The sequence below is a fragment of the Temnothorax curvispinosus genome, unplaced genomic scaffold (assembly GCF_003070985.1).
Source record: "Temnothorax curvispinosus isolate PA1 unplaced genomic scaffold, ASM307098v1 QBEX01018442.1, whole genome shotgun sequence".
NCBI lineage: Eukaryota > Metazoa > Arthropoda > Insecta > Hymenoptera > Formicidae > Temnothorax > Temnothorax curvispinosus.
In genome coordinates, this window is record NW_020228222.1 from 318,212 (window position 1) to 344,604 (window position 26,393).

At 45.1% G+C, this 26,393-nt stretch overlaps 1 protein-coding gene across 1 annotated transcript in view; it reads left to right on the top strand.

Moving 5' to 3' along the window:
• Nucleotides 1-11,813: 11,813 nt before the first annotated feature.
• Nucleotides 11,814-26,393, top strand: part of LOC112468405 (MAP/microtubule affinity-regulating kinase 3-like) — a 205,761-nt gene continuing 191,181 nt past the window's right edge. Inside the window, exon 1 of the mRNA XM_025037558.1 lies at nt 11,814-12,002. Within this exon, the coding sequence (XP_024893326.1) occupies nt 11,814-12,002 (189 nt within the window). The remainder of the gene's footprint in view (nt 12,003-26,393) is intronic.

The following is a 26,393-nucleotide window of genomic DNA, read 5'->3' on the forward strand; positions in this document are numbered from 1 at the left end:
ACACGATAATTTATAAAACAAGATAAAAATCTAAACATGTCAAAGATTATAAGTACATAATTATTCGAAAATACATCTTTTACATTACTTTTCTTTTAGCTAAGATAATTATTGACGTATATCAATTTATTAAACTTCAGATTTTCGGATAATATATATTATTCTGTCTTTCCGATTTCACCGTAGAGCCATCGAAGATGTTGTCGAATTTTCCTCATTCTACCCTATCAGCGACCATCGTCTCATCCACCTCGGAGGAACCTTCGTTCACGAAGACGTGCGGGATCCGCGGGGATACGTCACAACAATACATCTCTTTAGCGGCGACACAATAAATCAAAATAAACTCGGCTGGGAGAGAGAAAACAGGTTGCCAGCGCCGCGGGAGGCTGCGCGCAGCGATCTCGCTCGCTCGGCCGTGCCGAGGCTCCTTCGTAGCTATACGTGTGTGCACGTCTGCCTTGGACGCACACGCGCGCGCAAACACCTACACAGGTCCATAAGGACGCAGGATACTATGGACTCGGATGCTGCGCGCGGCCGAGTGTAACCCCTCGTCTTCGCTCTCTCGTGTTGGTCGTTTAGCGTTGTACTGGCGTACCTGCTCCGTTAACCTGGTCCAGCCTCTCTCTGACGCAGCCTCTTGCAACGAACCCTCTAATCCCGAACTCCACGCTTGAAATCTCGCTCACCGCGTTTCGCACGGTGTATTCCCGAAAAAAAAAGTATGGATTCTCCGCGAGGGTAGATTTTTCGCGGCGCCGGACGCGGCGCTTTTGTTATATCCTCGACCATTTGCGAATTGTCTGAAACTCATCTTTTGAGGAGATGCCCCCATATAGAAACCTGCATTCGTCTCGCTCGAGTGTTCAGGCTCGTCGTCGTCGTCGTTTTCTAGGTAGCGTTTTACAATTTTTAGCGCGAACACGAGCCCCATTCCGATGTATGCAAAATGAAACGCTGCTACCGTGGTCAATTATATTTTCCTGTACCGGCCTGTCCCGACGGTTAAACCGACGGCCACGCACCGATTGACCTCGCAAACGAGACCCCTCCGGTTCATCGTGCCGCGCGGGAGGTCGTTGAATGGCTGAAAAAAATAGCCTCTAGCCGTTTGATCCACGATCGTTCGTTTCGCTAGTACGGCATGCATATAGAAAGCATACATAGTAATGGAAGAAAGATTACTGTTTCTTTAGCGGTATTAGTTATAAAGTAATTCGAAGCCCCGGGCTGTTATATTAAAATTCTATTAATTCGCAATCGCGAAGGTCTCGTGTAAATTGTTTAACGAGATTTAAAATTAGAGTTGTGATTCATGTCGAAAGACTCGTTTAGAGTTTTAGAGTAACTTATACTAATAGCAAATCCATCTATTCAATGTCTCGAAAAAGTGCGCCGGTGCGAAGTAAACATGTACCAAGATTGCACATGCTAGGAAACCAAGCTCCGTCAACAAGTGCATATAGACAAGCGCAAACCGTGAACTTTGCGGTCGACGTGGGGGGAGGGGGAGAGGGGTTCATTGAGGGACCACAGCTAAATTGTAGAGCTGCATCGCGTCGGAAATCTTCCTCCGACTTGAGGAGGAGGAGGCTTACAAACGTTCGGTCTCTCTGGTGTTGGTGCTTTCGGGTTCGGCGATCGAGGAGTGAACTCGGATGAACCGCGCCGCGCACGGCGTGGAGGAAGAAGCGTGGAGGAAGAGACGGGAAAGACCACGAGCGGGAAAGGAAGACGAAGAAAAGGAAGAGAGGCAGGAGGTCGAAAAGGAGCTCGCCGGGGTGGTGAGGTGCGACGGGAGGGGGAGAGGGAGAGAGCGAGAGGGAACGGGGTGAGGAAGGGGGAAGGGGAGGTGAAGAGGTAAACCGAGTGTAGGCGTGTAGGTGAGTCGGAGCCGAGTCGAGCGAGTCGAGCGAGAGCGGCGGCTGTCGGGTCGCCGCCGGGTCAATGTCGCCAGAGTAATTACCCCTCTCCCTCCTCCACCCCCCTCCCTGTTGGTCGCTCTCTTCCTCTCACGATGCCCCTCGCGGTCTCTCACCGTGTCATTCCCGCTCTCTCGCTCTCCTTCTCTATCTATCCGTCTATCTGTCTATCCGTCTCTCCTTCGTTCTCCTCCGCCCTGTCGTAACCCCTCTCTCGCTCGTATACCCCGCTCGCGCCGCGCTCTCTCGCTTACGATATACTATTCGCTTCTCTCGTGGTCTCTTTTCTCTCGGCTCTCTCGCCCGTTCATCTCGCCTCGTCCCGTCTCACCTCTCGACTTCCACTCGGTGTGCCGGGCTACTCTACTCGGTCGCCGCTCCGAGCTCTATCCGCCGATGTTTTTCCCCCTCCCTCTCCTCTCATTGTGCGCGCACGTCTACCGGTGCAAACCGCTTTCAATCTCACGTAGGGATGCTGACGATATTACGACGTTCGAAGTACCGATACTTTCGCACGAGTAGTCGTCCCTATACCTCGACACACTTATCGCGCTTGATACTTTGATACCTGGATAATTTCTTGCCAATATCGCTTATCGATCAAGTACTATCTTGATATGTAGTAAATAGGGAAGTACGTTTCATTTTTTGCGATAAGGCCATAAGGCTATGCGTATATTCTGCCGCTGACACAAAGTTCAGAATTATTGCTTGATAAGTTCGTATGTCTGTAATCTACTGTCAGTTTTGAACGGCGTAGATTAGAACTAACGTGATTAAAATACGTATCCACGGTAGCTAATTGGATTCCAAGAAGATGTTTAATCTTCGCTAAGAGATTTCCTAGAAAATACCATTTCTCGCAGATTTGTTGCGTAAACTAGAAATACAAGCTGCACGATAAGAAATCGATGCAAAGGCTGGCAAAAATCGCGAAAGAAAACATGAATGAATTGCATGGTGAATTGAGTGAGACAAACGGCTTCTTGAGGAGGCTGCGTAAATGTGTTACTGTACATACCGGGCAGTTTCCATGGATTTTTCCTGAGGGAACGTCCGATAGAGAACAGAACGAATAAGTGCGCAGCAGGTTCAAGAAGTCAATGAATGGATAAGAATTCGAACAGTATAGAAACAATAATCTCCGACCAAAAATTAAGTAATCACGTAAAAATGATCCGATAGTCTCTGCAACGTTAATATAAATATTAATAAACATTATGTTGTACAAATGTGCTTATTATTAATAAATAAATTTATAAATATGTGTTTGATCAAGTTATTCTGTTTAATTATTTATTATACTAAATTAACTATTATAGTTGCACCTAGATTCTGATAAAAAATTGATTATTTTTGTCTAAAAGATTAAGAAGAGATCGGTGCCTCGAGGTATTAATAGACGATGTACTGTAAGGAAAAACCGCGACAGGTGCTGTCACAGTTAACTTCGGTGGCGACACGTCGACGTACGCCATTTCGCTCGTCGCAATCGATTACGTTCTCGTTACCTTTCATGTTTTCGGACGTGGCCAAAGAACAGGCGGTGCAGCTACGTGGCTGTAATCACGCGAGCTTTTTTTTTCACAACGACTACTGATGCATCTTTTAAAAGATTCATGCCAGGTATAGCGCGACCATCGTAACAATGTAGACGCGATGTAACTCGGCGAAACTACGACACACTTATTTGTGCATTTGCGATATGTTTAATTCAAATTGCACCGCGGGCTTCTCGGGAAGACAGTTATTATTCACCCTGATTGAAGTTCTGTATAACTTTAACCTCGACTCTACTTCCCGGAGACGGCGGCACGACACTTATAATTTTCAATCGAGTTTTTCTTTCGACGCATCTATGCCTGGAAATAATATAAACGACGCGTATTAACCCGCCCAGGCTGCACTTCGAGTCTCTTCGAAAAAACATTGTCCGGCGATTTTACGTCGAACAGCTCTTAACAACCGCGATACATTTTAAGCAATTCTCCCATCGCGACACACATTTTCGATTACGTACTGAAAAATTAATTATAGAAAATTATCGCTCTGTCACGCGTGCGTCACGTGAATCTCTCATGCAAATCTGAACGTTGCACGTATGCGATGTGTAGTAGCGAACGTGTTATTAGTACCGTTTTAAGAGATTACCAAAGGTAAACATACACGATTTCAATAGTAAGCCGATATATTTTTTGAATCGTGCATTTATCGCTACGGCTTTGAGACACGTAACACGTACACTCTGCCCGATTGTTTGCGAGAACTATAGAATTGCAAAAAAAAAAGAGATTATCAGCATTAGTCACGAACATCGGAGAAGATAAGGTGTAGAGAACGGTTACGGCACAATTGCGATTTGCCATCAATTTTTTCGCTTACGAAGCATTAAGCTATGACACAGAACAAACGTGTCGCGCGAGTTAACGACGATTCAATTGCGTGCAAATCCGCGAAAGAGAAAGGAAAAAAAATGGAAAGAACGGAGTGGTTCGATCGGTTATGAGAAACGCAATTTTACGCGAAAAAGAGGCCTTTACCGTTAAGGGTTAAACAGACGATCGAAGCGATCGGAGAATCTTAACGACAAAGAGGCGGAGATTCGGCGATCGTTATTTCCGCTCCGATCGCCTCCTCTTCCTCCTTCTTTCTCATTCTCACCCTCGCCGTCTCTCTGTCGCTTATTCCGCGAGTCGTATCGGCGATTTTACGAGGGACAGGACAGCGAGGAATACCGCTGGTTCGCTTCGCAGAAGCTGAAGTGCGCCAAGAGATGTTGAAGAGAGCGCGGGCTGCAGCTCTCTTGAAAATCGCCGCGGCGGCGCGCGGCGCGGCAGTACGGAGAACGGAAGCGCCGTCCTTCGTTTTGTTAGCCGCAAGAAACGGACGCATGTTACCCATTACCCATGCTGCGGGCCGTGCAGTAAATTATGATTGTCGAGTACATCATCGGCCGAGCGCGCATTAGTTCCCCGGGGAAGGTAGCAGTCTCTCTCTCGTGCAGTTGTTCGCGTGGCGCTCAAATTACATTGTACGGCCGTCGTTTTTCGTCGAAATGACGTGCGACTTGCCGCACAATCGAGAATCAATATCCTTTCGGAAAATATCGCAAAAACGGTTTGACGTAAAAACTGCAAGTCGCGTGCAAACGATTGAAAGTCAGGATTGCATATAACGCTTTGCTGCGATAATTATTAAAAGTAAAGCTTACGAATAATGGTGATTGATATAATAAAAACTATTCGTATATATATGGCGTCTTAATTCAAAGAATAATATTATCAAAATGTTCCCAGGCAGTCAGAATTCACAGGCGTGATCGAGATAAGTATGCCTCTCTTTGATTAATTTTATTTTTCTCTCGACAATGTTTTTGGCGTGGGGTGTGCGATATTTTAAATAGAATAATTCAAATTAATCATCACGGTGATGTGCAGCAATCCGGCGCGCTCAGAGAGATGCGACGCTATTTTCCCACGTGAGCGTGCGGATTAATTATCCCGGCGATTTAATTGATCAACAGCGCGGTGCCGCGTGCGACATGCGACCGACGGCACGTGCGGCGCTGTCGATTTTAGCACTTGACAAAGTACACTTGGCACTTTGCACCGACACTCGCGTGTGTCACAGTGAGTCAGTAGTGAATCACGATTCGCCTGTCAGCCTTATTAAGACGCTATGTCGGTTGGGTAATCGTCATAACCCGATTTGCGGATAAGGGAATATCGATAATGCGCATTCGATAGGACGATAAGGCTCGTCTATTCTCGTCAGCGGGGATGCATCACACGATCGAGCGTTTTAGTATTTTGATTTAGATAAAAAATTAGCGTGAGATGATGAGATTGAAAAAATTAGCGTGATTAAAGATAAAACTTTTCATTTTCTCTCTTTGTTTCGTGCATAAAGCAACGAAATTAATGTGCATCGTCCAATAGAGACGTACAATTTATCGTGAGAAGATCGACGGGACGCGTTCAGGTGATAACGGACCCAACGTAATGGAAAGACGGTACTACTCGTGCGAGAAGAGTTACAAATCCTCTCACATAAAGCTCTCGATACAGCGGTCGAGGATAGTTACCCAACATATTCTCTCCGTAATTGATAGACTAATGACATCGCAAATAGGTTAAATGCACAAACTGTTGTAATTTCGACAGGGAACGAAGCAATTACCGAGAGCGGAGGACTATGATAATACCTGGGACTTGGTTCAATTAAAACGGGAACCGGGCTGATAATTCCGCGCGCGCGCGGCGCGCGATTGGCAAATCGCGAAGCGAGCTAAGCGAACGGCCGTAAAAACGACGGTCGTTCGTTTACCTTTAACACTCGCGCGTCATGTCGCGCAACGTCGCGAAATTAGTTAATCAGTATTTAAGTGGACGTTGCACGCGCGATAAATATAACGCGCGCGGGCGCGCGGCCGCTGATAATTAATAATCCCGACGACGACGCGACGTGCGCGAATACGGGCGAAACGGCACGTGCAGACGCAGATAAATCTACAAATTTGCGAACCTACCTCTCGCCAATTTACAAATTTACGCGAGCGACGCGCGATATCGCTGCGCCGATGATCGACGAAGGGATTTCGCGACTTAATTATACGCGATTAAATATGCAGAAAAGTGTCCGACTTCTACAATTTTCTGGAGTTAAATTCGCTGATAAGAGCGGGATCGTCTTCTGCATCTCTGCGCGAAGTCGCTAAATAGACGGGAGAACGCTCTCGCCTACTATTATTGATACGTATAGGATTGGGGCGTAGCTATAGAGACCCCCGGTGGAAACAGAACCGCGGAGTTAATGACGGCGATGCGAATCGATATAATGCGCTCACTGTCGTGTTGTCGTGTTGCATTTCGCAGCCGCGCGGCGCGGTGGCGGCGGCGGTCGCGGCGAGGAGGGTCAATTAAAAGCTGTTACCATCGATTGCGCGACCGGCCGGCCGTCTGATACGCTGATAATACGACGCTCTCTGGCGATCGCGCGCCACGATAAATTAATTTCGCGTACGCGAAAAACACACTTCGTTAACGACGAACGACGGTCGTTTTGTTTTCGTTTTTTTTTTTCACCCTTCCTTTCTCCCTCTCCCTGCCCGGAGACGATAGTCTCGGTAGGACGGAAAATTTTTACGTGACGCGCATATCCCGCGGCGAAGACGCATTGTTGATAACACGCAACATCGCGTTGCGCCGCTATATCTCAACACGCCTTTATCTTTTTCACGTGTGGCTTAATGTATAGTATACGCGGTGCAACTTAATCGCGTCCGCCTTATCCGTCGCGATGCATTACAATACGCAGAACGGTTCGGCATCAATTTCTCTCTCAACTCGCCACTTGGCAAATGCGTTTATAATACATTACTCGGACTGTGCGTGTGCTTTGCTCGCACTGAAACTCAAGGTAGAGAAATAGAGAAAAAGAGAAGTTCTCAATAAACAGTGAAAATAATGCGACAGAATACTTTGCATCGCAAAATTAATTTATGTAACATTATAAGCCTCCATAATGACAATTCGAAATGTTTTTATTGACATATTACATAATTGATAATAATAAATAATAATGAATAATGAATAATAATAAGTATTGCAATTTTAATACGATAAAGAATGAATAGCGGATTAGTTTCCTAATTTCTAGGAGATCGCCGGGAACCTTGAAGCCAGAATTAAGTTCTCACTCATCGTACCACTTCGTAACTCGTCGCAACAAGATTTCGGTTTCAGTGGCATCATCGCTATCAGACGTATCCGATTACGCGTATTTGACTATTCTGAGCATTATCGCGCAGGTGAGTCACGTTTGCCGCGGTAGCAGTCAAGGTAAAACGTTTCCTCGAATCTCGCGACGATTTCTCAGCGAAAATTCAGCCGGCCTATCAGGACTATCAACATTAGTAATATAATAGATAATCGCGCGAGCACGTGCCGCGATAGTGTTGCGCGGTGCATATGTATGTTTGAGGATATGCGTGTGCAAGTGGCACGCACTATGCTTAATCTTTCGTGCGATGGACATACGAGGGAAGCTGCAGGGAGAAGATCCGGGAACGACAAGGCGAGATAAAGATAGATAAACGGAGGAAGAGAGAGAGTGACAGCGACGAAAAATAAGATAGAGCAGAATCAGCGTGGCGAACATCTGCGTGTCGCCGGACACGTCTCGCGGCTAATAAATCGCCACTTATCGATCGCCGCTTGTCGTTACGCAATAAGATGCATTAGCATAAGACCGCCGAGATATCTATCCACTGGTGCACATATTTTTTTTTTTCGTGTCTCCGCCGGTTCGCTGGCTGCTTCGTCGCAATCGTAGCAGCGAATCCCTTTTTCACTGGCGGTTTTTTTTTACGGTTGCAATAAAAAAGAATATAAATGATATAGCGAAAAAAGGATGTAGAATACAAAATATATCCATCATTCAACTTTATAAAAAACTTTACAAAAAATTATTGGTTATTTCATTTTTATATGGTTTTATTAAACTGTTTTGGAATATCACATGAAACACTATCCAGATACATTGTTTAGATTATTTTTATGTGAAATTATCATTTCTATGATTAATTTATGTATATTTTTATAAAATTTTTTTTTCTAATTAATACTATTTGTCATTTGTTATCTTTAAACTTTAATCTCTCTAATATATAGAGATAGAGATGCATAATATAAAATTGTACTTCTCTATATGTTTTTCATATATTTCTTTGATATACAATTTCGTCCAAATATACCGAAGGCACGTTTAACGAAAACGGAGAAAATTGCTGCGCGTCATCCACGTGCTGAGTGGCGAGCAGGGCCAAAGTGCAAGACGCAATTACGGTACGCACGTCGTCTTTATCGCGTCCCGTGAATCATCTCGATCGTTATTGTCTTACGACGTTTACGCATGCTATCGGGGTTTTCAGGTCCCTCTCTCAGCGTCTTTTCCTGCCGATTCTACGTTTCTCTCCGCTGTTTTCTTTGCGTTCGCGATACACGACGCGTGCACACGCTACTTCATCGATAAGAAACTTTCAAGTGGTTGCACTTGTACTTGAACGTTGTGTTTGGAGAAATAGTGAGATAAACCGGCGAGGAAAATAGACAAGGGATCAAGCTCGAATTAAAATTGATTGAATGCTTAAATATGACCTTGTTAGTATCGTATAAAAAATTTTTTTCTTCTTTTTGTTAGTACCGTAATTATTAAAATTATTATACCTTGCTTGTACTTGTTGGAAAAAAACGGCAGGGTGACCGCTGTTTTTTTCCATTGATAGACAATCAATACTTAAAATTAAAGTCGAGATATTTATAGTCTTACAGACATCAAAGTGTGTGAGAATTTAAATTTATATTTATTATTTCTATATATGACATATATTATATAATACATAATATAATATCATAATATGTTTCTAAAATTTCCATTATACATATATTACAACATGTACATGTATACTAATTCATATTTAGTAAAATTTTGTACTGAATTTTTAATCGCTCGCGCCGAAGGCGAAGGAGCGAAAGAGAAACGAGCTCTATCACATTCTATTACCAGTACATGCCGTTTCATAATTGACACTTATCAAGAGATTCGCGGATTAAGAAAACAATTTGTTTTCAAGTCGATAAGAGACTCTTAAATCCGCGCTCTTAAATATAGTTTAACATCTGCGATACCGTTCGCGCTGTCGGGAGCACAAACCTAGCATTGTCCAGGCGGCATCGGGAATTATCGCGACCTGTCAAAACATATCTCGGTGCATGCATTATCGGTCTCTTTCCAAGACGGGTGAGTGGGTCAACCGTGGTCGTGTGACACAGCGAATATGCGGGCGAGCCAGACTCGGATCGCGTTGCAACGTCGCGAATCGCATAAACGTCCGCGATCAAATAACGATCGAGATTATCTCGCGCAGAAGGCTCTCTTTCTATTTATCTTGCTCCCTCCTTCGAAATTTTATGATAACATAGCTAGCTTTTTCTTATTCAATTCAACTTATGAAATAATTTCGACAATCATCTACTATTAATTATTCGTGCAATTTACATACATACATTTATACTTTCACTAGACTATTTAAATTGTATCTTTGCAGTAAAGTTTTCTCTCTTCCTTGCATATTATATTCCATAAATTTCATTATTTCGTTTTTTAATTATACATATATTCCAATTCCATTTTTCGTTCAAAAAATATGTAGGAGATGCACTTAAAATATCTTTAAGTTGTAAAGCATAATCAATGTTATTAAGCCTTCCTCATCTCTTTTCCTCTCTCCATCTATCTTTCCTATCGGAATTTTGCTTACCGCTATATCACGCAATTAACTTTATCAGTTAGTGCGTCCGATTGCAAAATCTCGCGAGCGGATGTCGAATACGCTTGGCTCGCGATGATTAAGGCGATTAAATGTCGCGTAAACAGGTCGCAAAATACGTCACGGACAGGAAAGCCGAGTCGAAGAGGTGGGGATCGTGGGAAAACGCGATAAATTTCGAGATGTTTGGAATTTCTCGCGCCGTACTTGGCGGTCGCGCGTATAGGTACGTTTCGCGGACTAATGACGGAGCTCACGGCTAATCTTCTAGTACGGTTCCGTCAAGGCCGCGGCTCTGACTCAACCGAGAACAGCTGTTTTGTCATAAAGAGCGCGGGAGATATCCGAGTCCTGCCTTAGATAGTGACTTCCTGCTGACCTCGCTGCGCTAGCATGTGCAATTAGCGTCTCCCGGCGATAGGCGACCGCGACGAGAGATTTCGATTTTGCGTAATTACCATATCTCCGCCGCAAGATCGTCTGTATGCGTACCGCGACGGAAATACGTGAACTGCATGATCCCGATGCATCATCATTCCGGGATCATCTTAAAATAAGAGAAAAAGAAAAAGATCGAATATAAACTGAAACCGATTTAATCGGATGTTTGAAGTTCAATCTGAATAAACAGCGTCGACCTGAATAGTGGGAACAACATGGTAAAGTTAAATATGTGACTTATGCCAAGCCTGTAATTATTTCGAGATGATACAAGGCTCCATTGCTACCGCTCATCATTATGTGGGAATTATTATCGCATTGAAATGTACGCAATTAATTGCTGCACGCAAATTGTAACTGATGAAAGTACAAATATTAGTGGGACAGCGCTTCCGCGCACGATATTCGAATATGTTTATGGCGCATGTAAATGCGAAGTGTTTGTCGATTCGCGTTCGCTAATGAGAACAGAATTTAAATCGCATGGTAACATCAAACGCGTACGATTAATTTCGCTGTGTGTCATTATGCATTTTGTGATAATAAAGCGAAAGATAGATATTTAACTTTAATTTTCGAAACAGCGCTGAACTTTTAAATGTATATGTGACAGTATATGTGATTATACTGATACTTTTTTTTACTTATTTTTTATTTTATTCGGCTATATTTCTTTTATTTAAAAAGTCTCATTTCTTGGTTTTCTCTTTAAGAAGTTTTGATTCGTATGTATATACAACTGAAAAAAAGAATAATTATACGGCAAGATCCAATCAACGTGTTGCGATCGCATATTCGAATGTTTCACGAGTCGGCAGAAGTCGATAAAAAAAAGAGAGAGAAGAGAGAGAGAAAGAGAGAACGAAAAAGACAGCTTTCCTCGCAGCAATCGAGATCTCGCAATCGTGCACACAGCCGTGAAAATGTCCGAGTCACGCGAGCCGCGTATCGTCCGCATCATTTCGTACCATTTCGCGGGGACTCGGTTCGCGCAGCAATAAAGCCGCGTGTGTACCGTGGTGTTTGCGCGCACGCGAAATCGAGAATCCGTGAGTGCCTTAACGAGGTGGCGGAATTTTCGACGATTGCGACGCGAACGGGCGTTATACGTGCGTGACATGACGCGTACGAACGCGACGGCAGAGAACGGCAGAGGAGGCAGTAGCAACAGCGGCGGCGACGTCGTCGTCGTTGGGCCCGCGAAGAAGACCTTGATCCGCGTCGGCAAGTATCAGATGCTGGGGCCCCTCGGCAAGGGAAACTTCGCGCGCGTCGAAGAGGCCATCCACACCGTCCTCGGAGTCAAGGTGAGTGTGATAAACTCGAATCACCGCCGGGAGCGAGCGGGGCGGCCCCGAAGCCTCGTGTAAACCCATCTCCACGCGCGCTCCTGCCTCGCCGGCATGAAAATGGAGAACGCTGAAACGCTCTCGTCCGCGCGCGCGTTCCCCTTGCGAGTTGCGCTGCGCGAGAGGCGAAAGCTGCTCCCTCGCGGGACCAACATAAATCTTTCATCCCGACGCGAAACGCGATCGTGAGAACACGCGCATCGCGCGCCGAGACGATGTTCACCCTTTAGACCGGACATCCTTTTCGTAGAATAGTTTCCAGGATTGATTACGACAATATCAAGTAGAGTTTGGTACCTATATTCCTTACAATTGGAAATGATATATCGATACTTTGCGCAAACTTACCGCGAAATATCGAAGGATTTAGTCCTTTTCACGTTAGGAGTTAGGACACGTGGCCGCGAGACACGAGTATGCACTTTAAGAGCATGTTTTTCTAGGATCTTTATAATTATTTTAACGCATGTTTATTGCGCGGACGTCACGTGTGAATTTATGTCCTTTGTGAATTATGCGTGAACCCTGACAGCCTGTTCCACGTGTATTCCTCTGAAGCGATAATCTTCCTAAGTGACCGCAGACGTTTCAATCGCGCATAAATTATAAAAATTACCCTGCATAATGAGAGGTCTGGGTATTAACAGTCAATCTAAAATCTTACCTACGCGCGTGACATTTCAGTGAATAATTCTAACATTATGTAACGTGATACGTATTCGCGCGTCGGTTGCTCCGTTTTTAATTTTATAGAGGAAGAATCGCTTCGAGCTTACGTCAGACAAGCGAACGGCTGGATCGTCTTTTCGTCGTATTAATCACTCCGCGGCGCGCATCACACGTATTTCCAGAGCGGGCATTGAATCATTTGTCTGGAATCCATGCACCGAAAGTCTCACATAAATAAGAGACCTTCCAAAAAAGACACGAATAATTAAAAAAAAAAGGACAAAATGTTCTACCGAATAAGATACGAATAAATAAAAAAAAGGACAAAAAGTTCTACTGTAGATATGCACCTTCGTTCGATCTCTTACTGTTATTTCGTGTCAGTTTCTGAACACGAAAATGACGTAGATTTGAGCACTTGACATTGTGCTTGGCACAGACGATACCGCGTGATGAAAGATGAGCGTCAGGTTTCCGAACGTTTCCTTCTCTTTGTGCCATCCTAAATACCAGTGAGATTTCTCTCTCTCCCCCACTCTCTTTTTTCTTCTTTTTTTGTGTGGGAACCTTTCCATTTTAAAATATTCTTCCCGAAGATTATCTGGTGCCCGATCGATCGACGATCACGGAATCCAGACTATGTCGGAAGACCGCTGTCGTCTGGGATTCATCCCTGATTTATTCCGATACTCGATTCTAATTTGTATATCCCGCTACAGAATAGGTAATTTATCCCCTAAATGGACTAAAGCGAATCATGAAAATTGATCTCTCATGATAAGATACACCCATTTATAGCTCATCAATTTTTAATCTTGGACACGATAATCTTGATAAATAATCGACAGTCGCAAATTGAAGTCTACTTCAGTTTGACCGATAAATAAGGTGTCGTTTATTATCTTTATTTATTTTATGTCGTTTATTATCATTGATTTATTTTATGTTTTCGATTTATTACTTTAATTTGTTGCTACTGAAATTCCGATCCTTCAAATCTTTGAATCAATTGAAAAGTACATATATGTCTTTGGAATTCTAATGCATTTAGCCATACTAGTATTCCACAAATGCAAGTCGAAGGAATATCTTTCTCGATGTGTGCATCAATTTTTTTTTATTACGACGATGACGTATCGCTTCTAGGCGAGAAACTTTTTCTACCTATTTTTCACGAAACGTACAAATATGACTAAAGGTACATTCTGCGCGGACATTATATATTTTTTTTCTGTAAAGGCGACGCGTCATCATCGTGGAAAGCTCCTCGGACGCGGTGGAAGATAACGTTGGAGCATCTGGCGTCGTTTACCGCCGAGAAAGACGAACGGGGTGATTAAAGGAGGCCGCGGGAACCGCGGTGGTTTGCGCTGTCGGTGGAAATACGGCAGGGATGCGAGGCGCGGGGAACGTTCGTGGAACGATAGACACCGATCGCTACGGGGAAATCGTTTGCGGTTATCTTGCCGAGAAGCCGATAACACGCCGCCTCCGTGTGGTTTTCTCTCCTCTCTCGCGCGTCAGGACGGAAGCCCCAGCCGCGCTGACGACTCTCCGCATCTCCGCGCGTTTTACGAGACGCGTAAAAAAAAAGGAGCCGCACACTTCCGATCGCGGGACAGCGTTTAACGAGGCTCTTCGAGGTCCGTCATCTCGAAGTGCCGACGACAACGTCGGCAGTCCGACGTTGCGTTATATTCCCCGCGCGCACCGCGCGCGTCACGTTCGATACGATCGAAACATATATTGCGCATATCCGGCTATGAGAGCCGAATCGATTTCGCAGCGCTACAAACATATCTCGACGTGTGCTTTCTTATGCACCATGAAAATATCCTCAGGGGGAGGATTCGCCCGAGAATGAGATTACTGTGTGGATATTCGACTGAAAACAAAGATGCTCCGAGAGGATATCCTCCGATATCTTCCGCGGATATCGTCTGACGCTGAGAATATTTTGCGCGGCAACATTTTGAAAAATATATGTCCTAAAAAGGAAGATATGTTCATGTGACAATGCGAGAATATGAGATTAAACTAGATCTCGACAACGTTGACACGAGAATGATGGCGCGGAAATATATTTAATATCATCGCTTTCTGTTTATTATTTCAGGGTACGAAAGATTAAAACTTTGTCATAATTTAAATAAAACGCAATCCTGACGATTAATTTTCATATTTTTGTGAAAGAATTTACGCTTAATGATAATAAATAGCCGCGTGCGCATCAATTCCTCAGTATCAAGCATATGCAATGCGATAATAAACGGCTAATGCGTATCAATTTGCGCGTCTCAAGCATCGACGAGAATTAATTGATTTATCGATTCGGTCGTGACCGATAATAGGATGAGACCCGCACAAAGTTGCGCATCAGGCGATTAGCGTAGGAACGGTATTATCGCTCGTCTTATGCGTGTCGTGTTTTATGCAGATAGCGGTTTTCTTTGTGCAAGTTAATACTCTTGTCGACGGATGATGAAGACCGAACGGGGCTGCGCGATTCCGTAGTATTGTGTAATCGAGTATTTTTGCAACGTATATACGACGTATACGGCTCTCCGGTCCGGTTTCTCCGCCTACGATGATGAAAATTAAAGGAGGGGGGTGCATTTTTTTCTGGAACCGTTATCGCTGCCGTCCGATACGTGCCGCGCGACCGTGCCAATTTGTCGCGGTTTCGTCTCTACGCAGTTCAAATAGTTTATCGCGTGAAAAAGTGATTACGCACTCGTGACAGTGGTGAATACAAAGGAACGCGGTTATCGCAGATTGGTGGCGGAGGTTTCGATTACCCCCGCCCTTTCGTTACCAGCCTGCCTGCGCTCTTATCGTTTCTGATATTTTTGCTTGTATCCATTTTTTTCGCCACGTAGGTCACTATCGGCTGCCATTTTGCTCTATTCAGCGGTATATCGCAATTATCTTTATTAATAAAGTCCGCGCGGCGAATCAACAAATCGACTCTTACCCACACGTCTTTTGACGTCGCTTGATTGATTATATTTTTCTGCCTATCTCTGTCATTAGATACGATAGGTTACGATCTAGAACGAAAGAGAATGACTAACTGAAGATAATTCTCAGAATGTTATATGCGCAGCCGGTACACGCATCGAGGGGTAGTCGACAGACATTCTTGGATTTCTATTAATACTTAGATGTTTTATAAGATCCAGAATATATGAAACGCAACAAAAATTCTAGTAACAAGATTTCCCGTCATACAAGATCGAATTGTATTTTTTGCCACGATCTACGAACCCGATCCGCTTCGACGCGGAAACCGCGAGCTCTCATCCAGATTTATCTGGTTCTCGTAATCGCTCAATTTGCAACGATCAGTCGAAGTATAGTTACAGGCAGCTCCCGGCATGGGGGTTCGCCATTCACGTCGAGTCGCAGGGTGTTCCTTCGCACCTTCCTCGCGCTGTATAAGGGGATATCTCGCGACGCCCCGTCGACTTTGAAATGCCATATACGATCCGCGTTGCGCGACGAGTACGGTACCATATTGGTACATTCTTCCCGTTTCCTAACTTCTTTCCGGCGTCTTTTCACACTCGTACATTAAGATCTCTGTGTATATTCAGGGTTTCCTCCTCGATGGCGTTTGTCCAAATCAGTTGGAAAAAGCTAGTCTTATCATTTAGTTTGTCTTTTCTACTTCTATTTTATCTTTTCTAAAAACAATTTTTTTCTCAAATACGTAAAGATATTAAAATCCAAAAAGATAAAGATTTTAAGACTTTAAGAATTGAAAAATATTATTGTAAACACCGGTTTATATTTGTATCCAAAAGAGAGAAATTTTTTGACGGATTTAAAATGGAAACTAAATTGAGTGAGCACATAAAGTAAGCGAGAAGAAAAGAAAAGTAAAAACATTATTTCATCCAAGATACGAATATAAATTTATTCTTAATTAATTCCGCGAGTTTTACGAAGCATTATACATAGCATGCTCAGATGGTTACTATCCAAGTTTATGTAAAAAAAGAATCATGAAAAATGATACGGGATTACTTTCAATGAGCGTGATCAATCTTTGTCCGAGCATGGGATTAAAATTGAATTCATCGAAGCCACACGAAGACATTAATCGGCGGACTGCCACGGCTTCGCGATTTCATTCGCGTCGAATGCAACGCGGAAGCCTCACTAAAAGCTCCGAGCACAGATCTCTCGCCTATCATCACTGAACACTCATCCCGCGCTGTCGTCAGTAGCGCACTGAATCGGTTGCCGCGATGATGGTATACTCGTCGGGAACGCCGTGCGAGCGAGAGGCAAGAAAACTCGATCGTTGTGTCTCTCATCTCATCCATACCTCGGACTGTCGTCGGTATTGATCGGCTGTTATTCTCCCGCGCGGCGGTGTGTTACATCGCCGCTGCCCCTCCGGGCCGCAACCTGTAATTTCGGTAACCACAAATAAAACCATACGGTGTGTGTAGATCGACGTGGTCCGCCCGGCCACACGAGAAAGCAATACAACCCGAGCGGTATCGGATGTCTATAGGGTGCCCTTTCCGTTCTCTCTTCCACCTCCCTTTCTATCTCTCTATTTTTCTTTATTTTCACTCTCTTTCTCTCTCTCTCGCTTAATTTTTCCGTCGATACGTCTCCGTTCGCCTGGGGACGGTATCCTCTCGCGCCTCCTTACAGCATCGATTTACACGGGATCCTGATTTTGTCCGCCGTTTGTCCTTCTCCTCCTCATCTTCCCCTATCCTCGTTTTTTCATCCGTTTCTTCAACATGTCTCCGTCTGCCTTTCTCATCTCTCCTACCTTCCGTCCACTGTTCTCCAAGTGTATTTAAGATCGATTATGAGACGACAATAGACCTACCGGATTGTGCCTGAAACCGACGTGTATCGGAATTCATCGGGAACAGGCAGCAGTCTGTGGTAGAATGGTTGATCGAGAAAGAAAGAGAGAACGAGAGAGAGAAAGAGGAAGGAAAAGGGAGGCGAAGGAGATGGCAGGACCATCGATGAAAAAAAAAAAAAAACGAAGAAACAGGCCCGCGGTTTCGAGTTACTCGCGCACGGTGGGCCCGGCCATGTGGGGAGACCTGCCAAAATCGTTCAGGTACAGTTCACGTCTCTCTCGGCTGCTTCTCCCGCATCAGCCGCCACCTCGACGACGATCACGGATCCGGTCCCCAGCGGATCCTTTCCCTGAACAGCGCGAAGATTTTGTGGGTTTCTCGTTTGCCACGGAAGCCCTCCTGCTTCCATATTCCAAACGTGCGGCTACTTCGTACAACGGTGGAATTGAAGAAGAAATCTCGAAAAAGACGAAAGCAGGAACGCGGAATGCAGAACACTCCGCTTTTGAAAGTTGGCTTGGTACAATTACACCGATACCGAAATAAATTAGCGTTTCGCCGCGCGTTTAATTAAATATTGGAGCACAGCTCGTCGATTTAATTCGATTTGTAATGTCATTGTTCCCGGCAAGTCGCTCTTAAAACGATTATTCATTGCGTCTCTTCCGAGAACTATTCGACATCCTTGACATTTTGTAAATGTAATGTCCGCGGGATTTGAACGGTTCTCGCGCGGCGGAAAGCCGATGCATAATTTCCCAGCTGCATACGCGGCTAAGACTCGCCACTCGACGTTTATCAGTCATTTTTGCCCCAGCATCAAAGCGACCGTGGCCCAATGCCCCCGTTAAATGTGCCTCTCGAGCACTGCTTTTTCTCTTCGCTATACGCGCCAGCAGCTGCGCGCATTGTGTGCAGCTCCTCGGATGAAGGCGATGCACACTCAGATAAGAACACGTGGTGAGGGAACACACGCTTCTTCAAAATAGCGCGTCCGGCCTCTTCCAGTGATTTCTTGTAATGTCCATTTTAAACCCATCGATATTGTATTTATAGCGTATCTCGTAAATCTCGTTATGCTCGCAAGATTAATATATTATTACTATGGCTGTGCGCACCACGTAATTTCAATTATTTAAAACGGCGTACGTACATAATGAACGCCGGACAGTAAATATCGGTGGGTGTTTGTTATTATTCCCTCTTCTTCGCGTAATGTATCCCGCGCAACGAATTGCGGTTCATTGAATTACAATTGCCGGCGAGCGGATAGATAGAGCCGACGATTTGCATAATCGACGAGCTCGCTCGCGCGGTTACGCGATCCTACTACCCCCTCCGTCTCGGTAAGTGATTCTTTAACGACCGTTTATTAGTCTCGGGATATTAAAAAGTACGGATCGATCGTCATTAAATCGATGGCGCAACCAAGCCGGTCGCTCGCTCGGTCGATCGAACGGCCGCGCCGCGCGCCAGCGCCGGGCCGGGGGCCGTTCAATGATACTCGCGTCGACGGGGACCGTCGAAGTTAATGGCCAGGCAATTAACCGCGACAGCCGATACACGCGGCAAATGAATAAATTTGTACTATTAGTTTCGACCGGGCGGGTCCCTTTAATCATCGCTGGTCCGGGCCCCGAAAAAGGCTGCCGGATCCCGCCCCGGCAAACGCGACCACGTCCACGTCCGCGCCAGTGACAAATACAAGACTCGCGGCGTGTGTGCACGCGTCTAATAATTAACTCCGGTGGCCCCGGGGTCTTCTCGGAAGGCCCCGGCCTATCGAGGGATATTCCGTGGAATCGGCCGTAGTAGATACGCCTTTTTCCGGCGGTCGGAGCGGAGCAAAAAATTCGACGTATTTCTGGCTCCGTCCGGCCGCGCGGCCCGGGGTCGGATCGAGCCTCGCTTGGGAATCCGTGCCCCGGGTCTCCAACCGAGAGGGGAACTCCCTCCGCGCGTAAACGTCATCCTTATCGTAAACGTCCGTCGGACGCGTTCGTTCGATCCTCTCGACGATAGCCGCGGGCATCGATCTCGATGTGTGAGGCTTCCTCACGAAATTCCCTATCTTTCACCTCTGCCGCGACGATATCGCTCGTCCCCCGCTTCATCTCGAAGAGTGAGAACAAACAACATTGTTCTGGAACTTGACGATACGAGATGTACCAATAATCCAGATCGATGTTCGGTAGCCCACATCACGAGAAAACATCTCCCGTGTTGGCTTCGAGTTTTGAAGTGCCATAAGAGGATCGTGATTCATGATTTAATCAAGATTTATGTGTCTTATTTTCGTTATCGCGAACGGCAGTTATATGTGATTTTCGGTACACAATCTAATCGTTCATCTTTATTTGTAACTTGATTAGATACTAACAGGTTATAATTTAAATAAATACTCGAGTTCACTGAAACGTTACGAAAGATGTTGTGTTCGTAAAAGTTATGTTATTCAATAAGTCATTGTTGAAAACAAAAATATCGAGTGGAAAGCATTTTTCGAGTGAGAGAAAAGTCACTTTTCTCTCTGCAGACTAGCCAACTAGCGTCGAGATATGTTCATCCGACAGCGCGATGTAATTTCGCGAGATCGACGTTCCCGATGCTCCGCTATAAACCTCGCGATGTAACCGGTACCTCGCGAGCGTGGGAAGACCCCTCCTAAATATCGCGCAAGTCCCTTACGCAACGGAACAGCGCGGCGCGGCGCAGAGATTAACTTTGTATCCTGTTTCTCGGCCGTGTCTAGGAAACGAGGGGCGGGCATATCGAATCGAGTGCGTGCGAAACGTTTATCTCGATTGCTGCCAAGTGCAGGATCGTGTACCTCGGCGAGGCGTGTAGGTGGTGGACCCGAGGCGAGCTGGGAGCAACGAGACGAGGCAGGCAGGTATCGCGCGCGCGCGCGCTGCTTGCGTGTCCTGTCTGGTGCATCCGCCCGGGGTTCGTCGCGCCGGTCATCGCACGTGCGAGGTGCGATGGCCGATTTAGGCATGCCGGTGTCCTTGAGAAAGATAGATGAATCGAAGAAGACTGCACGCGCAGGAATTAATTTTGCAAAGGGGTACGAGTTTTTCTGGTTCTCTCTTCGTCCTTGAAAAAAATCTCTGTTTCACGTTGTGCACTCCCGAGACTCCACTTGTCATTGGAAGTGAGGACTGCACTTCACACTGGCGATCGTTTTGCGATCACTCGACGGACATTCGCCAAGTGGAATCGCGTTTGCTCGCCTCGAGGGTTTGCCCACGGTCGTTTATGCGAACGAGCGACACGTAGCGTAGCGTAGCGCAGCCGTCGACTCTAGAAGCGGCATCGAGAATCGCTCGAGACGCGAACACGGAAGTTCTCAAACGCGCGCGCGTTTCGCAAACATTCCGGGAAGATCGTAAATTTCCCGTTCGTGGCCCTTTGGGGACCGTAGACTTTGTTTTTAATCGTAAATTCAACGATTTTCGGTAAAAACGATGCCCAGGGGCCTTCTCCTTCGGAACAGTCTGCCGACGATTCTCGTTCGCCTTCGTTCTCGACGCCATCAGCCGTCGGCTTTCGCCGAATGTCGAAACTGCCGCGAAATCGTCGCAATCGGTCGCTACGTTAAACTTTTTGCTGCTGCAAACTTTCAGGTCGATATCATTATCGGCGATAGGCGCAGTCGCGTTCACATCGTAACTCGGTGAGCGTGCGACCCGGCGCATTTAACGCTTCTAAGAGTCTAATTTTCTTTTCTCTCGTCCACGTATATAAGTTTATTTTCTATCGAAACCTTCACATTATCATTAGTATCAAATATATATGTGCCCCAATATTATATTTTTACAATGGATGCATATTGTATATCATCATATCATTCTTATAAATACGTATTATCGGTCTAACATATATTTTATGCTACGCCAAGCAAAGAGTTCTTAGAGCTCTAAGAACTTTTACAAATATGTAACATACGTTAGAAGAAGCATATCACATCTATGCTCTTATAATTAGATTAATATTCAAATAAGAAGAACTTAACGACACTCATTCTCATTAAAAAATTCCTTTTTTAATTAAAAATTCTTTCTGGCATTTATTTCTCTTGCTCTCTTTCTGTTTGAAAAAAAAGGATAAAAAAAGCTGGACCACCTCATATTCGTGACTTCTATTCTTTCTCGTTCTAGCAACTACCTGATTCGGATTTTATATTTATTCCTGATGGCGCGCGCTCCTTGTATCTTATTTTTATATTTCACCGCGTCCTGAGCGACATCGAGCCGTGAAGTTCGCCTTCGAGAAGCGGCAGCTAGAAGCCGATTATGCTGTCGCAGCAAAAACTCACCGTCGCCGTGCGGATACCGTTCGGATACGCCTGCGACGATCCGCAGCAGCGGGGCCCGCTGCTCCACTGTCTCTGTGTGTATAATTACCGAGATAGGCAGAAGATCTATCATTAAAGACAGCTGAAATCGCGTCGTTTACCCGTCCAGGATCTCCCGCGAAACGTCACAATGATTAACGCCGTCGTCTACGTGATTTACGTAATTACCCGGATTGAAGAACGATAAAGTTCTAATGACAAGGTCGAACAGGGCCAACAGAATCTCCGAACGATTTCGGATGTTCTTTTCAAGCACGAGATTTTCACGGAAACATATACTTACGAAACTTACTTTTTCGAGAGAAATGTTTTAGTACGTCTCAAGAATATCTGCATGAGCATCCGTTAAAATGTAGAATATGTTACAATTAATTTAATTCTTTATTCTATAAATACTAACACTAAATTAATTGAAAAAAAAAGAAAAAGAAGAAAAGATATAGATGAGCTAAATATAAACGTAAACTAATAATAGAAGCTTATTAGTTATAAAATATCGACTTTTTAATAAATCAAGTAATTCTTGTACGAAAGCAATATTTTTGTTTGCATGGCGCAATTGCAGTAGCACGAAAGAAATCATAAATATAATAGCAGTAAAACTGTTAGATTGCACGATAAACGGGAATGTACGATAAACGTGACGTGGATTTCGTAGTCGCCCGATTGACACAATCGTAAATGTCGTAAATACTTGACAATGACCATTCCGTCCAACTCCTCGGCGTCGTTGGGATCGATTTTATCTCGGCATCATCGAGATGCAATGGCCTATCGGTAGTCGGCGGCCAGGTAGAAGTATCAGAATTTTGTCGAACACGCTCGATTGGACCGAGCCAGACTACCAAGAAACCATCCAGCCGTTCCTTACCGAACTCGACGAAGGCGGATAATTGTGCATCGTCTACGGCAACAAATTGCCGGCAATGATGCGTTTCAACAACGTAATGTAACGTAATACGAAATAATCTTAAAAATTTATGGAAGTGAAAGAGGATATAACGGTGCTGTACCGAGCTATAAAATAATGAACGAAACTGAAACAATAGTTGGTCTCAACGATACCGTGTTCCAAGTTTCTATCATTAAGCTTCGAGATTTAGGGAGATTTCTGGCGAAAACCTTTCTTTTTCTTCAGTTTCTTGAGAGTTAGAACTCTCGCGCCGTATACCTATATTTCATGCCGATTTCAAATAATAATTTCACGAAACATCAAAACACGTTTCCTAACGTGACAAATCTTCATTTCCGACGTCGAATGAAACGATCGAAGTACTTTCTCGCGTGTTCGCGTTCGCGTTCGCATCGATATAAATCACAGAGCTCCGCGTCTTAATGCGCGGGGTGCGGTGATACGAACGAGAACGAGGCGGCGGTAGTATACCGGACGAAATAGCGAGGCCCGAGCCCCGAGGATTCGGCGGACCAGTTTCGGAAACTCGAAACCGTTCTCGACCGTCGTTAAACATTCGACACACGCGCCTGCGAGTAGAACGATAAGGAGTTGACGTGCCTCCGTTCTCGATCTGACATCCAATTCCGAGAAAAGTTTCAATCTCAGTGTGGCACCCCGTCTCTCTCTCGCGCGCGTCCTCTATCGCGCCGTTGAATTCCCCCCGAGGATCCGGGAAATCAAAGGAATCAGAAATACGAGCTACGCGGCCTGTCGGGAGAGTCGATCTTAGACGAGGCACATCGACGAAGGAAAGATAAACAGGGGAGGTGAGACGTCACGGCGGGTGATAGAAGCGGAGAAGAATTCGAATCGCGTGGACTAACTCGGTATCACGCTCGAGTAGAAATTTTTTATATATCGCTGTTATGAAAGATAACGCTTTATTGCAACGAGTATGTCCTTGCGGCGAGATATTGCCTTGGCTGCGAGCCTGGGATTGTACTGGCATTATCATTACGATTATATTGAGACAAGGCAATATAACAGATAAAATCCAATTAAACGTACAACTAACAATTATTGCTAACAGGAAATTTAAAAATCGGTCATACAATAATTAGTTAATTATATACAGTCTAGGGTAGAAATATTGCATAGTCTTTTAGCATATGTGTTTGCCGTTAGTTCTATCTTATGAAAATGTTACTGGCTCGGTTGATGTATATAACGGTGCGCTGCTACGATGTCTATTAATCGCGCAGAAGTTTACGCGAATAATGGCCGTCGTGCAGAAGCTGTTTCGCGTCTCCCCCGGGTTCCCTCGATATTCCAATTCGCGCTGGAGATCGCGCGCTGCTCATTTGCATGAGTCAGCCGGTGCTCCGAGGCTGAGCCGTGGGCACAAGGCGGCTCTCGGGGGCCCCGAGTGAGTGGGCACGTCGTGAATCTACCGGCGACGAAGAGCCTCTCTAATCACCGCTTCACGGGACGATCAACGTCGTTCGCGCTATGCATAGAGCGCCGCTCGATGTTAAATGGATCTCCTCGAGGAGAGGAGACTGGCGCTCGAGCCATCTCTTCCGGAATAATCTCGCTCCGTGAGAATGCGTCGCCGCGCCGGTGCATCTATCTATTCACCTTGCGGCGCGGCTGCGATACGGTTTGCGGCTACTCCCGTAGTGCAACCGTGTATCTACCTGATTACTCCCCGAGCTTCCTAACAAGAGTAATCTTTGCCTGTGTCAATTTACCAGGCAGCGGATTCGCTCTAGCCATTTAAAGTAAATTACAGATAAGTGCAGACCGCGCGAAATGAATAATTTATGCCGATTTGACTGAGCATATACTGATTAATTTATTACGTGTGTTTTGCATTGGATATATAATTGTTGAAAAAAAGAGAGATAAAATATCTGCATCTCACAGAAGTGCACTACAGTGTTTTTAAGAGTGTCATTCTCTCCTGACGCAGGAAATTCTATAAACCCCTCGGTTTATTTGAGAAACGCTCGACTAGCTCCTCAAGATAAATCATAGAGATCTTTGTTGCCTCGGACCTCCCGAACGAAATCGTTAGGACCGCGTTGTGTATTTTCTAGCCGTCGAAACATCGAGGCGCCTCTCTTCCCGTCTTACGCGCCGCTTAACACCGCAAACAGTTCGCGGCGGCGGCGGTGGCGGTGGCCGTCTCTCGGTCTATCCTAGGATCTGTTTTTCAGTCTGTGCATCCCCTTTAACTAATATATTTGGTGCCTGGGGCCCGCCATTGTAATACCCACCGAATACACAATAATCCCAGCTTGCCGCCTCTCGCTCCGCTTCCCATCAACCCAGTCCCAACCCTCCTCTACCTTCGTCTCTCTCGCCGCGTGTACCACCCATTCTTACCTTCTTTCTCCCTCGCGTTCTACCGTGTCACGTCTACCTTCATCTCTCTCTCTCTCTCTTTCTCTCTCTTCCCGTTCCTCCCTCGCTCTCTCATCCCTCGACGGCTTTCCCTTCATCGACGTTCTTGTCCTCTTTACCCTACGGTCGCTTCGCGAAAACAACCCGGAGTCAGCTTTTTAATCACAGAATAAACTCACGAGTACGCCCTTCGACGGAGCTTTCGTGGAAAACGAAAAGACGACGTGGGCTGATGACGCGAGAGATCATATTGTAGTTTCTCAAGCATAAATAAATTGGGAGGAAAAAAAAATATTAATGTATTAGATTATTTCCATTTTCATTTTTTAACAGTTATAAAAATGTCTATTTCCGTCTACGAATTAATTATATCGACTGCTTTCTAAATCAAGGAAATCCATAATATCACTATTTGTCGTCACAGAATGTCGTTCCTGGTTTTTGAACTCGTTTTAACTCTCCAAATTTTTTTTCTCGTTCGGTCGCGGTGTCCCGATGGACATTAGTTAAGCGATTCCGGCAATTCTTGTTGCGTAAAACCGAGTCGATTTACCTGCAGAGCGTGCAATAGAGTCGGGAATAAAAGTCGGACCAAAGAGGAGGGCCAGAATTACTCCCCAAGCGAAATCCACTCGGTCCGCTGCTCACGGTAACGATGTTTTTTTTCGAATGCGCGATATCGAAAAGAAACTTTTCTCGTAGAGAGGCGGACAAGTAGAACGCGTGGGCGAGCAGATGGGCAGAAGCCGCCGCTCGCCCTGGGATACAGGGCGCCTTTTTTGCGGGATTCCTTCGTTTAAATTTGCATGAAACTTTCCGCCTGAAGTGGACGTCTCGGTTGTCGGCACGTCAGCACGTAAATGGCTTCGCGGATATACTGGGTGTATCGTGGTTACCGTTAATGATATTTCGACGAATTTGAAACCGATATCTTCGTAGCAATATATTCGGAATCTCGCCAGTTATAATTTTTTTTATTTAAATTAAGCTTCAAATGGAGATAAGTTTATTCGATCTGACGCATTAAGTGGTACCATGTTAATATATGAATTTCACGAGCGATCTAAAATACCTCAAATTGCCCCAAGAGTTTAATCTGGAGGTGAGATATAAGAGATATCTCCCGTGCGAGAAAGGGAAGAAAGGAAAAAAAAAGAGGTTCCGCATGGTAAAACGCACCTATC